This window comes from Scyliorhinus torazame, chromosome 14, assembly GCF_047496885.1.
Source record: "Scyliorhinus torazame isolate Kashiwa2021f chromosome 14, sScyTor2.1, whole genome shotgun sequence".
Lineage (NCBI taxonomy): Eukaryota > Metazoa > Chordata > Chondrichthyes > Carcharhiniformes > Scyliorhinidae > Scyliorhinus > Scyliorhinus torazame.
In genome coordinates, this window is record NC_092720.1 from 126230097 (window position 1) to 126245943 (window position 15847).

General features: G+C 41.1%; 1 protein-coding gene across 3 annotated transcripts in view; it reads right to left on the minus strand.

Moving 5' to 3' along the window:
• Positions 1–2154: 2154 nt before the first annotated feature.
• LOC140390019 (septin-2) overlaps positions 2155–15847 on the minus strand; it is a 138210-nt gene continuing 124517 nt past the window's right edge. For 2 of the 3 annotated variants that reach the window (XM_072474845.1, XM_072474846.1), the window contains 5 exons: positions 14603–14748; positions 13087–13209; positions 8193–8250; positions 7601–7716; positions 2155–6006 (listed from right to left, as the gene is read on the minus strand). In XM_072474845.1, the coding sequence (XP_072330946.1) occupies positions 7609–7716; positions 8193–8250; positions 13087–13209; positions 14603–14748 (435 nt within the window). In that variant the 3' untranslated portion in view covers positions 2155–6006; positions 7601–7608. The remainder of the gene's footprint in view (positions 6007–7600; positions 7717–8192; positions 8251–13086; positions 13210–14602; positions 14749–15847) is intronic. The other variant, XM_072474847.1, reaches the window with a different exon arrangement.

Genomic DNA, 15847 nt, shown 5'->3' on the forward strand with positions numbered 1-15847 from the left:
TAGAAAGCCAAGTCTGACTGGGAGAGCAGCAGGTGTGTACGCACTGCTTTCCTCACTCCAGTCACTACTAGTCAGCTTATCCAGACGTCAGTTTTTCATGCCACTTTTCAGGAATATGTAATTACATGTGGCTGCAGAGAATAGAGATGAATGACAAGGGCATAGCAATGAGACATAGGAGAGCATACAGCATCAATGACTTGGATCTGCAACTTTAGAAATGGAGCAGAAAAAAAACAGGTCACTGGCTAGCTGCAGGATGTCTCTAAAAACACTTGTGATATGGTGGGAGGTGGCACCAAATAACACTCAATCCCAGAATTGTAGTTTCATGACCCAACTACCACAGGCAAGGTAACATTTCGAGGTTTGCAGGGGCAACATGGTGGCAGTGGTTAGCACTGCTGCCTCACAGCACCGAGGACCCAGGTTCGATCCCGGGTCACTGTCTGTGTGGAGTTTGCACATTTTCCCCATGACTGTGTGGGTCTCACCCCCACAACCCAAAGATGTGCAGCGTAGGTGAACTGGCGACGCTAAATTGCCCCTTAATTGGGAAAGAGAGAATTGGGTACTCTAATTTTTTTTTTTAATTCCAAGTTTACTGACAATATAGCACGGGGGGGGGGGGGGGGGGGGATGGGATGGTGAGGAGGATGCAAGGCGGCTTCAAGGTGATTGAGACAAGTTGTGGGAGAACACATGAAAGATGTGAAGTTATACAATTCAGTGTGGAAAAACAGAAATTTCAATTGTGGTATATTGGGAAGTGTGGATGTACAAAGGGATCTGGGTGCCCTTGTACACTAGTTGAAAGTGGAGAAGGTGAAGAATTAGGATGGCAAATTGGCCTTCATTACCAGAGGATTTGAGTTCAGAGGTAGAGATGTCTTACTGCAGTTATACAGGACCTTGGTGAGACTACACTTGGAAGTATTGCATGCAGTCCTGGTCACCCTGCCCAAAAAAGGATATACTTGCCACAGGACTGCAGCAGATGTTCATTCAGCCGATACTAGGGTTGGCAGGACTGTCCACGGAAGAGATTAGTTCAATTGGGCCTGTGTATTCACTTGAATTTAGAAGGACGACAGGAGATCTGATTGAAGTGTTTAAAATTCCAACAGTGCTGCACGGACGAGATGCAGGAAAGATGATTTCCCTGGTTGGGGAATCAAGAGCCAGAGGGCAGAGTCTCAGGATACGGGGCAGACCATTTAGGACTGAGATGAGGAAAAGCCTCTTCACTCAAAGGGTAGTGACCCTGTGGAATTCTTTGCCACAGAAGACTGTGGAGGCCAAGTCACTGAACATATTTGAGAGAGATTTTTTTTCTCTTCATTTTAATGGCATCAAGGGATATGTGGAGATTTATGGGCATTAAGATAGAGGATCAGCCATGATCATGTTGAATAACAGAGCAGGATCAAAAATGAAAATCACTTATTGTCACAAGTAGGCTTCAAATGAAGTTACTGTGAAAAGTCCCTAGTCGCCACATTCTGGTGCCTGTTCGGGGAGGCTGGGACGTGATCAAAGGACTGAATGGTCTGCTCCTAGTTCAAAATACATTTTTGATGACATGGGGATTAGTGTATTCTTCACCCTCTAAAACAAACCGTACAAAGAACCTGTGCTTTAATTTTGATGCAAATCAATACTAGATCTCACTGCCACCTTGCTCAGATTAAACAAATTATCCAGCTATCCTGTAAAGTGTGTTGGAAAAGCAGGAGTGTGAGTGATTAGATAGCTCTTTCAAAGAGCCTGCAAAAATACGATTGGCCAAACAGCTGCCTCCTATATGCTGCACCATTCTGAGCATAGGCCTCTCAAGACAGAGTGCCAATGACACCTTCAGAGCCACAGAGAATAGGGAATGCAAAAGGAAAAATTGTCACATTTTTAAATTGAGGAGGTGGATGAGAAGGGTTGTCCAATTTGCCACTTTAGTCTCTCTTCCCAAAGGATAGCAATTCAACATTGATAGCAGGATGAGTCAGTCAGGTTCCTCCATATTGTGTACCTCTGGATGTACAAAGTGGGGTTGGGGGGAGTAATTAGTCACAGTTCTCATCTCCCAAAATCACTGGCAAGGGCATCTTAATTATTTCAATCACCATATGTTTAGAAAACCAAAGTAAGACAATCTGCTTGGGGTTTTTGCACAAGTTTATTACGATATTTTAGTGAACATGAATATACATGTAACAACATTGTTATACTAACCATTCGGACAGAATTATGTTTCATTACTACTGCCTCAATTTCGAGGACATCAACAGATATGGCTGACCCACAGGCCATCACAGTGATTCCGCCATCACTTCTAAATCTACCAGATAACTAAAACATTGCAACCAGAAACAATACAGTTCCAAAACAGCTTCTGAAATCTTACTTTAAAACACATGGAAGTAACTGTAACAGTCTCAATATTTTTGCAGTATAAAAGCATCATAAACTTGGCAACTTGACACCTAATTGAGTGACGTTATCAGGAATGAAGCACAGAATAAGAAATATTTAGGGGGCGGCACAGTGGTTAGTACTGCTGCCTCAGTGCCAGAGACCCAGGTTCAATACCGGCCTTGGAGTCAGTGTGGAGTTTGCACTTTCTCCCAATGTCTTTGTGGATTTTCTTGGTGCTCCGGTTTTCTCCCACAGTCCCAAGATGGTGGGCATACAGGGATAAGGAGGGGGAGTGGGCATAGGTAGGGTGCTCTTTCGGAGTGTTGGTGCGAATACGATGGGCCGAAAGGCTTCCTTCTGCACTGTGGAGATTCTATGGTTCTAAAATACACACTCAAAACGCTGAACCTTCAGGAGAATTGCCAGAGCATCAAATGCAAACAGTTTGCATAACTGTGCGGAAATCATTCCACACTGAATAATATTTTCTCTCTACTATTTTAGCTAAAATACAAGGAACATTTTGCAATTTGTTTTTCACTAAAATTAGGAGATAAAGGAAAATCTGAATTAGTTTTGGGAGCATCTGAGATAGAAAGTATGAAAAATATGTGCCCTTTTTCTTGTTTCAGTCTCAAAGGCTGGCACCAAATAAGGGTCTGGCTTTCAAAGGCATATGTACCACATACGGACGCGCAACTGCATAAAATGCCTTTCGCACATTAAAAGTTGTGACATAAAATATGTTATATTATTTGTTGGGCGCAATGATGATGCTAATTCTCCCATCTATCTCATTTCACTAAGCTCATTTGGAGTGCTACCAAATGACACTTCACTGAGGCAGATTACCAACTCCACCAAGTGCAGCTTCATTTTTTAATACTATTAAAGTACAAAAATGATGGAAACTACAAAACTCTCACCGCCAGTTCTCGTTTGCACACCAGTTTGCAATTGTGTCACTCTGGACATAAATGCAGGAATGAATCATTGGGGGTGAATTCCCCGCCTCCCCAGCTGCCTGTTCCTCGGTGACAGGTCCTCACCGGCAGCAGGATTCTCCGTTCCCGCCACCGGCCAATGGGATTTCCCATTGTGACCACCCCTCACTGCTGGGAAACCCACGGGAGGGGGTGCACTTCCAGTGGAATGCTGAATCCCGCTGGTGGAGAATTCACCCCATTGGTTGTGGGAACCTCTTTTGCTCATGGCTGTGTCTCAGGTGCTTCTGTGATACGTTGTAGAATTCACAGCATATTAACGTGCTGCATCAGAGGTTTGTACAACAGTAGAAGTCCCGAAAGATGTGCTGTTAGGTAATTTGGACATTCTGAATACTCCTTCCATGTACCCGAACAGTCGCCGGAGTGTGGCGACTAGGGACTTTTCACAGTAACTTCATTGCAGTGTTAATGTAAGCCGACTTGTGATAATAAAGATTATAGATTATTATTATTATTATAGATTATAGTTAGATGTACTTGACTTCATAATTTGGCAAATAACTAATTACACTAGATCAAGGAATGTTTTCTTCACAAAATACTTTTCCAAGTTATATAATTCGTCACTTAAAAAGAGTAGCTTTAGTGTCTAAAGTATTTGAAGAAACGTACAGATCTAAACATGTGAAATTGTAAATTAGAGCATAAATTTAAAGTTCTAGACAGCTGTTGCAATAAAGTTAATTTCATTTGCATTTACGGTGGATGTATTTAACTTGATGAGACATGACTATAAGTGCGATTTGAGGTCTGGGCGGTACAATTTGATCACCCAGTCTCACTGGAGCTCAAGGGGCACAACTTATTTCTCACAGGGGCAAACTCAGTTTCTCACTGTAGATACCTTAAAATGGTGTTAGATGTCAGAGATGGCAAGACCAATTATTTTCTCAATTACTTAAATTTTACATCAGGATGCCAATCCACATCCCCAACTCCATTGTGGACATGACTACCTGTTAATCATCCACATTTTTGCTCTACCGCCGGTCTTGTTCCACTGCTCCAAATATTATGACACACAATTCATCAATAGCTCTGCAATTGCAGGGCATCCAATCTGCCTCTCCCTTTTTTCCATTTTGAAGGTCTAAATGTTTAGAAATCAAAACACAAGATTTGTTAGAATTGACATCTTGAATTATAGAGATTAATGGGAACATGGATATATATTTTGCAGCACCTCTCCCCCAACCAGAGGCTGCATGTTTTTAATCTTTCACAGAAGTAAAAGCTTGGAGAGCCGGCTATGCCAGCCTAACTAAAGGAATGGAAATTTAGCAATTTTTAGAAATAGATTTAAACATAGGATCTCGGAATTAGATTCCAGCTGTTCCTAGTTACACATGCCAGAGCCATGAAAGTCAATTCAAAAACCTACTAATGTGCAATAATTAGCACAAACTGTGCAATGTTTGTAAGACTGCAAGAGTGTGTTAAGAGCCTGCAAAGTTTGAAGATGTAATGCAGTAGTTCGGCTACTAAGAAATACAATAGCCCATTTAGGCTGCATTTTATTTGAAATGCCTGATTGCTGAATAACAGTTTGTTCAGCAGATCTAAATACAGTCTGCCGGCAATTAATTCAGAAAAAGTGAGCAACACAGCACTCTCAGGCAGACTGCAGACTCACCACCACTAATAACAAAAGATAAATAATTAAAAGTATGTTTTAGGAGGCAAATCTGAACCATTGACAAGGAATTTTAAAGCAAATATGATTGAAGTAATAACGATCATCACTGGCTTAGTAGTGAGAAAGGTTGAGATTTCTGCACTGAGCCTTTTCTCTGAATGGGTCAATGGGACATACTATAACTGATCATACCAGTTACCCTTTAGGAAGCTGCTTTGAGGCCTTTCAAAGAAATGTGTCATATTTTGGGGGGGGGGGGGGGAGAAAGAGGAGGGGGAGGAAAAAAACAGGCACATCCATGATCAAGAGTAAAGGATCATTGAACAAGACTTCTACTAAACCATTGTACCTTTGAAGAATATTACGGTTCTGGCCAAGATGAGAGAGAGAGAGAAGTGTGCAGAACACAATACTGAGGAGATAGTATACAATGACTGTTTATACATACAATAACCTGGTTCATCACCAAAAAGTATTAAATATCAAGGTCCAGGGACTGAGTCCAACCTGCATCTACCTTCAGTATACCATGGATCAGCAGCAATACCTTGTATATATCTTCCCACCTCATCCTGTACATATAAAACCAGATGGCATTATTTATTAGAATTGGCTACTGTTCCTTTATAGTCCAATTTTTCCCAATAATAGTGGTTTTTTCACCCTTAACCAGTGTTGCAAATACTAAGTACTAGAAAGCTATAACTTAAGGTACAATGTTACAAAAATTAACATAACGGGAATGGAGAATAATACAAGATCATTGCAATACAGAATATAAAAAAAAGAAACTATCAGTAAAAACACAGCAGAAATAAGGGTACAAAAGATTACAATACTGCATTGTGAACTAAGCATGGAAATCAGCTGCCAACACTGGCTACCATATTTTCTGCACTTCAAATCCCTCTCCACCTCTGCTTCAAGGAGGTAGAATACTTCAACCTTCACCTGTAACAGATTGTGATAAAAGAATAACATTTTAGAAGTAATATACATCATGAAAGTCTATTGGTAATGAATGACTTTAAAACTAGACCGCACATTCAGTCCCCTCTTAAAACTAACTTCTGTGGTACTAAGTCTTGTGGGCTTGGGTAACAGATTCAGTTCAGGATCCATGCTGGATCACAGGAACAGAAGTGGGCCATTAAACTCATACCAGTGGCATCTGCCTTCAACATCCTAGGCCCTCCGGAATTTCACCCTCATCTCCCTTTATATCCATCATAAAATCCACCTCTGCAGTAACATTTTGGTCACCCTTTGGCTTGGTATTATATTTTCTACCTTGCACATCTGAATCATTCAGAAGCTGGATCAGTGCCTTAAACTAGTGGCAGGACCACTGTTCAGATTTTCTTTTACTACGAGTTTGATTTGTTGCAAGTTTTTCCAAAGCATTTCAAGGATGGCAATGACAATAGATTTTATAATGTCGTTACCTTGGCTCCACTATTCTGGAAACCAGATTGAAACAACATTCCCTTCTTATATAATCCAAATTCAACAAACACAGTTCTATTGGGCTCTGATGCAAGTGTATAGTAGGAGGTTCTCACAAGCCCCTAAATGGTTTCAGTTCCAAACCAGAAGTGTCCAGACTGAGGAAAACTCCAGCTCTCCATCTTTTCCTCCCAGATTTGTTATACCACTGTCGTCTTTTAAAATCTTTCCTACTTCAAGACTGTGAAGAAAACAACTTTACAACTCGGTTTCGATAAAACTAACTTCGTCTTTATTGACCAAAGTCTGCATGCAGTGTGGCAATAGGTTGAAGTGAGAGAGCAGTTAAGGCAAACTGCTAATTCTTCCTCAAGCTCGCAAAAACATGGAGAAAACGTTCAAAATTTATACAAAGCTGTATCATTTTACAAAAACAGACATTGTTCAAAAATGTCAATACAGTCATAACTTCTGACCAAACATGTTGTCTTGGAAAGACCCTGTATACTTATTTGCAGTATTTTGTCTTGAGGGTTTAAGACGTGGTCCTATTTTGTTTTTACCTCTGCCCTCATGATGCCTTGACGCAGATGGACCTAGGTCATGAGGAGGTTGTGTTATTAGGACATTCCTAGATCGTGGCTGTGTTATCAGGTTTTACTAAGGTCAGGCACTATTTTCCCTCTTCTGGCCTTGTATGATACGATTATGTGGATTCTTAGCTTTGTCTAGTTTGTCAGGGTCTGGTCTTGGCACTAGCTGACACAGCTTTCTTATACATGGTTCCATAAGTTGGCTATTTTTCCCATCATGCTATTGCTGAGTTTGTACACTTTCACACCACCCAGCATCGTTACCTTCCTTCAATTGATATACAACCCACTCCCTCCCAGGATTACCGTGCATCCACACAAAGTTTTGAACTATCTGCATTTACTGCTCATGTCTTTATCCAGGCTTACTGCTTTACTGGCATCCTCAATCTCTCTACCAGATTACAGGACACCTGTAACAATAGTACATTCACTGCACCACCTTTACTTTCCTAGCCAATCCCTCTAAATTGGTTAACTTGTAGCTTGTGCATGTTAATACTCACTCTCCGGTTTAGACATGCTGACTGTGCACATTGCTGGTGTCTTCATCTCCTGGTTTCTGCAGTTGCAACTGCATCTGAGCCTGCATCCGGGCAATCATCTGCTGCATGCGGCGCAACTGAGAGAAAGAATAGTGCAATATTTTGGCCATTGAAGCAACTACCATAGAAACAAACACAAACCTTGCAGAGCCACAGAAAGTCACTACTTCAAACTGGGGGAATTTATCAAGTGCTGAGGCTACCATGGCTTCACTAATAAACAGACATTACATAACGTCAGGATAGGAATCCCAGTCCAAAGCAGAATTCCAGCAGTCATCTGCATTGTACATGTGTCATGTAATAAACCAGGCTGTCTCAACCATGGCACAAGGGTCCAACCGAACACCACAAGGCAACAGTGCAAGGGTCAAGACTATGAGTCATATCCAGGTATCACATCTTGCAGCAGATTACACATAAAATCTATGTGGAAGATGGGCCAGAAGTGTGTATTGCTTTTATAAACCAAGCCCCCTTTGATCAAATCAGGTGAGTGAAAAAAAGATGAGAGAAAAAGGGCAGGTATTTCCAGCATCACCCCAACTCTTACCTCAGCTTCCTTCTCCAACAGAATCTGATCCTTATCTTGAGGGTGCTCTTCTCCTTTCCTGGAGATAGGACAGTATTAGATACACAAAAACACTGATCCATTCCAAACCATGCACCTTGCCTCATGTGGATCACTATCAAGTACCCGACAGCTACAATAAACAAGTTGAATTTAACCTGACATCAAATCATTTGCAAATTGCTGTCTAGAATTAAATATCTTTCCTATTGCAATTGTAACTTTACTAATCTTGTTCTCACATTGTTCCTTTTAGAAAAATCTTGGGCCTGATATCACTCCTCAAATTTTATGTTAATTTTCATGTCTGCCAGAGTCCGCCTGTAGCATCATCAGATAGGTAGCAAAAATAGTGGTAAAATCGTTCAGAAAAATGTGCCACTAGAAGCAAACCAGAAGACTCACACTGGTGCAGAAACCATTCCTGCAACAAAGTTTAGTATTTGGATTAATTTTTATTTAATTGGATACCTGCAGTTTTCTAACGGCAATTCATAGTCCTCAAAAGGTTCGTATTTTCCAAGTGTCACTGTGGACAATGTCACAACAATGAGGTAAACGCCAAGAAATGGCTCAGCAGCTCCTGTTCTGAGGCAATTCAGTCTTCTCACCTCCCCATACCATTTAGTTTAACCCAAGAGTGAGAAGTTGCTGACTTTGATGTCCCCAACAAGTGATCCTCAAAAGAAGGTAGCGCAATGTTCACTTAATGTAATAAGCTGCACCTATTCATGCTTTAAACTCAACCACTCAAGACTGGATTCAGAATCATTTCACTTCAGACTCCTTAATATCTTCAACTTATCCCATCTTGGGCAAAGCCAGACTTAACCTCCCTGAGCAACATTCAAACTCAGGCAATGCATCAAAAGTTACTTTTAACCAGTGTCTGGAATCTGCTCTCAATATTAGTAATGGTAGCATGAATGTGATGCAAGATATTTCCCCACTATTATGCTTTATTCAGCATCAAATTGTAATGGTCACAAACTGGATGAAACAAATTTTATTCTGAAGAGTATTGGAATATTGTTAGAACTTAGTTTAACAGCACATGGCACTCGGGACCATCTTATGACAAGAGTTAGCTGTGACAGTGTGAGAGATTACCATTTGAATGGAACCAACCGAACATGGCTGGCATCAGAACAACCTATCCACAGAATTGCTAAACATTTTGTACTGAAATACCAGGCCCAATGTTAATCTAACGCTCATCATTGCATCCGAGGAGACATCCTTCCTTCAAATCAAACATGTTCAATACCTCCAACCCATCTATCAAATAATGGAAGGTCATGAATCATGGTAATAAATTTTTAAAACAAGGTGCAAATTAATATTCAAGAATATGGGAAAAGGAGAAAAATGAACAAACATATAAAAGGAAAGAGGAAAATGGTCATAAGGATAAGTGGACTGGAAGAAAATGGAGATCTAATCTTGTTCGTGCAAGTTTCCCATTTCAGATAAATGGTGTTAAATTCAGTCCCTCACCCAAGCATTTTCTTTAACACAAGATGATTTTGGCATGTTAAAAATGTATAGCTGTAAAATTTAACAGAAAGCATTTCAAATCACAACCATCCTTCTGTGTCACCCCTCAAGTACAAGCAAAAGCAGAGCAAAAGAAAATGAAACCAAAGCAAGGTTGCAGCAGAATTACATTTTCCTGCAAAGCTAGATTAGATGCATGGAGCTCACACTACCGTTCTATTTGTTAATGAAGCATACAAACAATCCTTAAACACATTGCTTTACGGCTTGGTGTGTAGGGCACAGAACCAGTCACCACCATTCAGTTTGGGTTATTTTGGGGTAAAGTAAATGTTTTCATGCATTTAAAAAAAAAAAAAAAAAAAAAATTTTTAAAAACTGAATCAAACATTTGAAAAGGACTAAAAAGAGTATCACCTAACGGGAAAATGAGGGTTCGACTGTATGGTTCTGTGGAGCCAAAATCGATGTCGGCACAGGCAAATTGGATCAAATGGCCTTCTTATGCTTAGTTTGCTTTGTCTATTTTGAAGTTTGTGAAATTGTGCAGTAATGGTTTAAACTTTTCCTAATCTATCTAACCACACACACACATTCAATGCATTTCAGTTATAATCCTTTAAGAAATGCTCTATTCTGCTCAACAGTCAGAACCCAACTTGTTTTGATGAATCATCTACGTTACATTGGAACAAATCAATCTTTCTACCTATGGCAGAGAATGTGCCCAAGCACACAAATACATGCAGCTAAGAAAGCTTTGGAAGCCAGTTTAGAACTTGCAGCCAAGGCTCATGTGGCTTTTTTTTTTTTTAAAGCAGGACACTAAATAGTAAAAAAAAAAAAGCAGCAACATGCTGATTTGACAATTGAATTGATGTGGGAAAATAAGGCCGAAACAACATGTTGCAAATGTTAGTGCTACTTATGTAACTGACGCTACAGCTTTTATAAAGGCTCATACAAAACATTTTCTACAGTGACCTCCTTGGGGCGCAGTGATAATTTGCAGAATAAACAGCACCCAAGTTATTAATAATGAGGGTGAAGCAGTTAACCAAATGTGTGAAAGGTGCCCGGTTCCTTTGGTAACCCAATTAGAATGGGGGAATTTTTCTTTTGAAACCACAAACCAATGACTTCCAGCCAAATAACCATCGCAAAACAGTTGCAATTTCATGGCAAAATGGCTACAGTCAGCATTGGATGGACAGCTGCTTCAGTTGCCATTCAGAGCGTCACTGTGCAACCTTGTTACCATATTGCAGGTGGTCTGTTACACTGTAGATACACTTGTCTATGTCCCTGGAACAAAGTGGTACAAGCATGTTCTGTATTGTCAATGGATGCATGTTTTAAATGTAGCGTGTTGGGACATACTTTAAGCTCAGTGCAATCTTAAAAATACTTCTACCCAATCAGCATAAGAGGCATCACAGCTTAATTAATCCATATACCTTCTTTTCAGGAACTATGCTGCTCAAGTTGAGAAAAGGATAGATATTAAAACATTATCCTTTTTTAAACAAAAATCGAGAATCTTCTTAAATTTCAAACATTTCTGAAAGGAAATACTAAATCTAGCTTCATGGACTCCAAGAAGGTACAAGATCCAACTCATGTAGCGTAGCATAGAATCAAATCAATTTATTTAACTTGTTCCACTGGCTCCCACTTCCGGTACAATATTGGAGCACCGATTTCATAAAAAGGATAGTCGGAAACAGATCAAAAGTACCTCCTCAAATCCTCACCAATTCGTTGCTGCATACCACACCTTTCCCCAGTGTGTCACACACTAAGCAACACAAGACACAGCAGACTCAACTATTGGTACGAGTCACTGTCTTTCAGAACATGAGACATTCTCATTAATGGGCTTTAACATTGAGCACAGCCCCACTGGCCGAGAACTATCTTGTGTGGACACAAGACAAGATGCTAAACATGCCAAGGGATGTGTGGGAAGGTTTAAAATGAGTGTGGGGGAAGGTTCTCTTTCCATTCCCCAAAAGTAATTTGTTTTTCTGCAGGGTAGGGATTATTATAATTATATTAATGAAATTTAATGTAGAGCTGATGGCATGGAATTGAACAATTTCATGCGAGTAAAACCACACTGTACTGTCATGACACTGGAAACACTGCAACAAGGTTCAACGCCACAAAGACTTCATAATCTTTCGAAAGGCCTTCCTTCGTTGCCAGAACTTAAGATAGTTTTCGTGGAGCGACTGCAGGCTGGCAAGTTCATCCAGCCAATCACTCCTGCATTGTTTGGCAGTGGCTGCAAATTCGAATAGGAACGACTTCCTGTTCCTGACTTCAAGTTCCTGCAGGAGGAAGGCAAGCAATAAAAAGAGACTATTTTCTGGATGATGAACCTTGGGTGAACTTATGGCCAGGAATTATTCCAAAGCCATACACTAGTTTCTATGGACATCAGGGAATGTCTTGGGATTCTCTTTTTCTGGAGAGTTTACAAATAGCACAATAGTTTACATTTTAATGTGCTACTAGTGGTCTGATGTGAAGACATTTTTAAATCATCCATATTAGGGTCATTAGTAGACCACTAGTCCATACCCAGTTTAAAATTAAGAAGTTGAACTGGTAAGGGTTGCAAAAAGAATAATTTGTTCCATCAGTTTCCTCTTCTAGGACAATCAGATGGCTTCAAGGAACAGCTCACCAATGCGAGGAGAGCAATCTTACTTTCTAGTAGTAGAAGTGCCATGTTGGAGCTCCAAGACGACTGGTTAATGATTACATTAATTTGGTCCATTCTGGGCTAAAAATATATAAGCAGCAACATTAAAAGAGGAAAACACAATGGTCAGCTTTATCTACAACTCTTCCCATCTAAGAGAAGTCAGATAGCTTGGAATTGGGGAATTTGATGAATGGGATTCTAGACCATTTGCATTCCCTCTCCTCAGGAACAGCTGGTGGTTGTGTCCAGAACCAGGGGTCACAGTCTGAGGATTCAGGGTAAACCATTTCAGACAGAGATGAGGAGACATTTCTTCACCCAAAGAGTGCTGAGCCTGTGGAATTCATTACCACAGGAAGTAGTTGATGCTAAAACATTGAATATATTCAAGAGGCGGCTAGATATAGCACTTGAGGAGAATGGGATCAAAGGCTCTGGGGGGAAGAAAAATAAAAATAAAAATCAGGATTAGGCTATTGAGTTGGATGATCAGCCACGATTGTGATAAATGGCGGAGCAGGCTCGAAGATCCAAAAGGCCTCCTCCTGCACCTACCTTCTATGTATCATCCCTTCACAGTGGGTGCAGGGTGTGGTATACCAGAAACGTCTGTTCAAGTGGTTTTCAGAGGACGAGAAGGTAAAGAGACAGATGACAGATACGTACGAAGGAGACAGAGGGAGAACGTAACCATGTGAAGACAACCTGCCGCCCCGTTTGAGACGCTCCGAGCGGAAATTTTCATAGTGAAGATCCTGGGTCACCTCCTGCAGATCCTGCATGTGTGTACTAGAGGATTGAAAGAAAATGGGGCACATTAGAACTATTTTTGGGGGAACAAGCTGGGTAATACAGCTAATTAATCTTCCTCAAACTGAGCAGGACCAAATATAAAATCCAACAGCAGTCCACGTCAGTCAATCTTTACATGTTCAACACCATATTGATCAGTGATTAAAGTACAACCAGTCTAGAAATAGTAAAACATTCAAAACAACCCTGACAATGAGCAGTTCTAACAATCATCTAACTTGATGCCGAACAAATGCACACCTTGAAGCTTTGATACGCTCCGAGCTGAAGGGCTAGATGCTCAGGGTAAATACGACACTTGTGGTATTAAGCCAAACAGCAACCATGTTCAATTGTAGATCTACAGAGTTAGTTGACCTTAACCAAGACGATAGTAAAAGTACAATAACTGGTCTCCTTTTCAGGATCACTACCCTCAAACTTCCACCAAGCAACTACAGGAGCAGACTTGTTCTGGGTCTGTAAGTTAATTAACCCACCAATACTCAAATACCCAATGAATTGGACAAAGCATCGAAGGACTGCAAGAGATGAGCAAAACTATACCCCAGCATGAATCAGTTCCACAGAAGAGGTCTAAAGAAAAAAAACCGAAAAGAACACATTTTTCTCCAAATGATAATGCACGATGTTTTTATACATTCAAAATCACGGAAGGACCTTATCCCAGTCAGTTCATGTGTTATCATCCTTCCATGGGATGTGGGCACAGGTGGCAATGTCAGGATTTGCTGCCCATCCCCAACTGCCCTGGAGAAGGCGGTGGTAGCCACCTACTTCAGCAGTTGCAGTCTTTCAGAAGGGGACAGTACACTAAGTGGACAGTTTTCCCCCTATAAATTTAAAGTGCCCAATTCTCTTTTTTTTTTCCAATTAAAGGGCAAAAGGGGCAATTTAGTGTGGCCAGTCCACCTACCCTGTCTTTTGAATTGTGGGGGCGAGACCCCACCTCTGAGAATGTGCAAACTCCACACGGACAGTGACCCGGGTCCAGGATCGAACCCGGGTCCTCGGCGCAGTGAGGCAGCAGTGCTAACCACTGCGCCACCATGCAGCCCTGCTGAGTGGACAGTTAAAAGTCAACCACATCGCTGTGGGTTTGGAATCACATGTAGGCCAGACCAGAAGATTTTCTTCCCTACAGGACAGGTTTTTAAAATCATGACCATGATAGTTTCATGGTCAGTATTACTAAGACTAGCTTTCAATTCCAGATTTTGTTAATTAGAGGCTGTGGTGTGGTTTGAACCAGTGTCGCCAGAGCATTAGCCTAGTCCACCAACATTACCAAGACACCACTCTGTCTGAAAGCTGCATTGTGGGGTGCATGGATCAACACACAAATTACATGTACAGCCAGGGCACTTACATTAACATGGTCCTCAGCTTCAGGAAGTCATTGTGCTCTGGATTCTCCACTTCCACCACTCCCCATGGATACAGACGCCCTCGGACCTTTTTACCTTTTGCCTCAATCAACTGATTCGATCCAACAACACCAAAAGGGATACTGGTCTGTATTCACAAGAGGGAACACTTCAGGACAACATTGCAGATGTTCCAAAACTGACCCACCTGAAAAATCAACTTCCCCCAAGGCTATGCTGCCAGGTCCTAGATGCACATTTGACCAGAAACTTTATAGAGAGTTGTGGCATCGAGTGAGAACACAGATACACAAATCAATCCTAAAGGTCAGGCATAACCTTATATGTCTGTTGACGGAGAAACTGTATGTGCATGCCTGAGAGATTATTTACTCACAGATGAGCCAAACATCTCAAAAGACACCACAACAAATGTTTATCTGCGTCGCCAACATTGTACCTCTTCCATGACCCCAGTGTTTATTTTTAAAACTATATTTTGTGTATAAGCTCAATACAGTTTAAAGTGGTGCATAGGGCGCACTTGACCAGGGCATCTATCAGTGGGTTCTTCCCGGATGTAAAGGATAGCATTGTTCAAGATTGCCCAGTGATGGTGATCTTTGGAATGGCGGATTTGCTGGGGCTGCAGGAGGAGAGGAAGTCTGATGTCTTGGCCTTTTGCCTCTCTAACAGTCCAGAGCCAGGTCTTGTTTGGATGAGGGCACCGGCGCTGCCCAAGGCATCAGCATGGCTGAGAGGTGCGTCGAATTTCCAGTATTCGGGAAAAATTAAGTATGTCATTAGGGGATCAGAGGAGGGGTTCTACTCTAGGTGGATGCCGTACATTGCCTTCTTTAAGGAGCTGGCTGTACTCAGCAAATGGGGGGGGGGGGGGGGTATATTTTTTTATTAAAGTTGTATAATTTTGCTGGACTATTGTTATAATTAACATTTTTTGAATAAAAATATTTTAAAAAAGGAAGTGACGCTCCCAGGATTTCACGCTGCTCCAGACTAGATCCTGGCCTGGATTTACAATTTATACTTCAGGACCACTGCAAATCAACACTGTATTGGCAGAGTCTAATGGAATGCAGCCTTAGAGAACTAAGAGATTAATGTATTGTCCAGCATCAATCAGTTTACAATGACAGGAGTAAACAAATTCAAGTATGATCCAAACAAGAATTATATACAAAAAAAAACTCTCGGGTAGAGATGCCCTGGTGCTACTTTTCCCATTT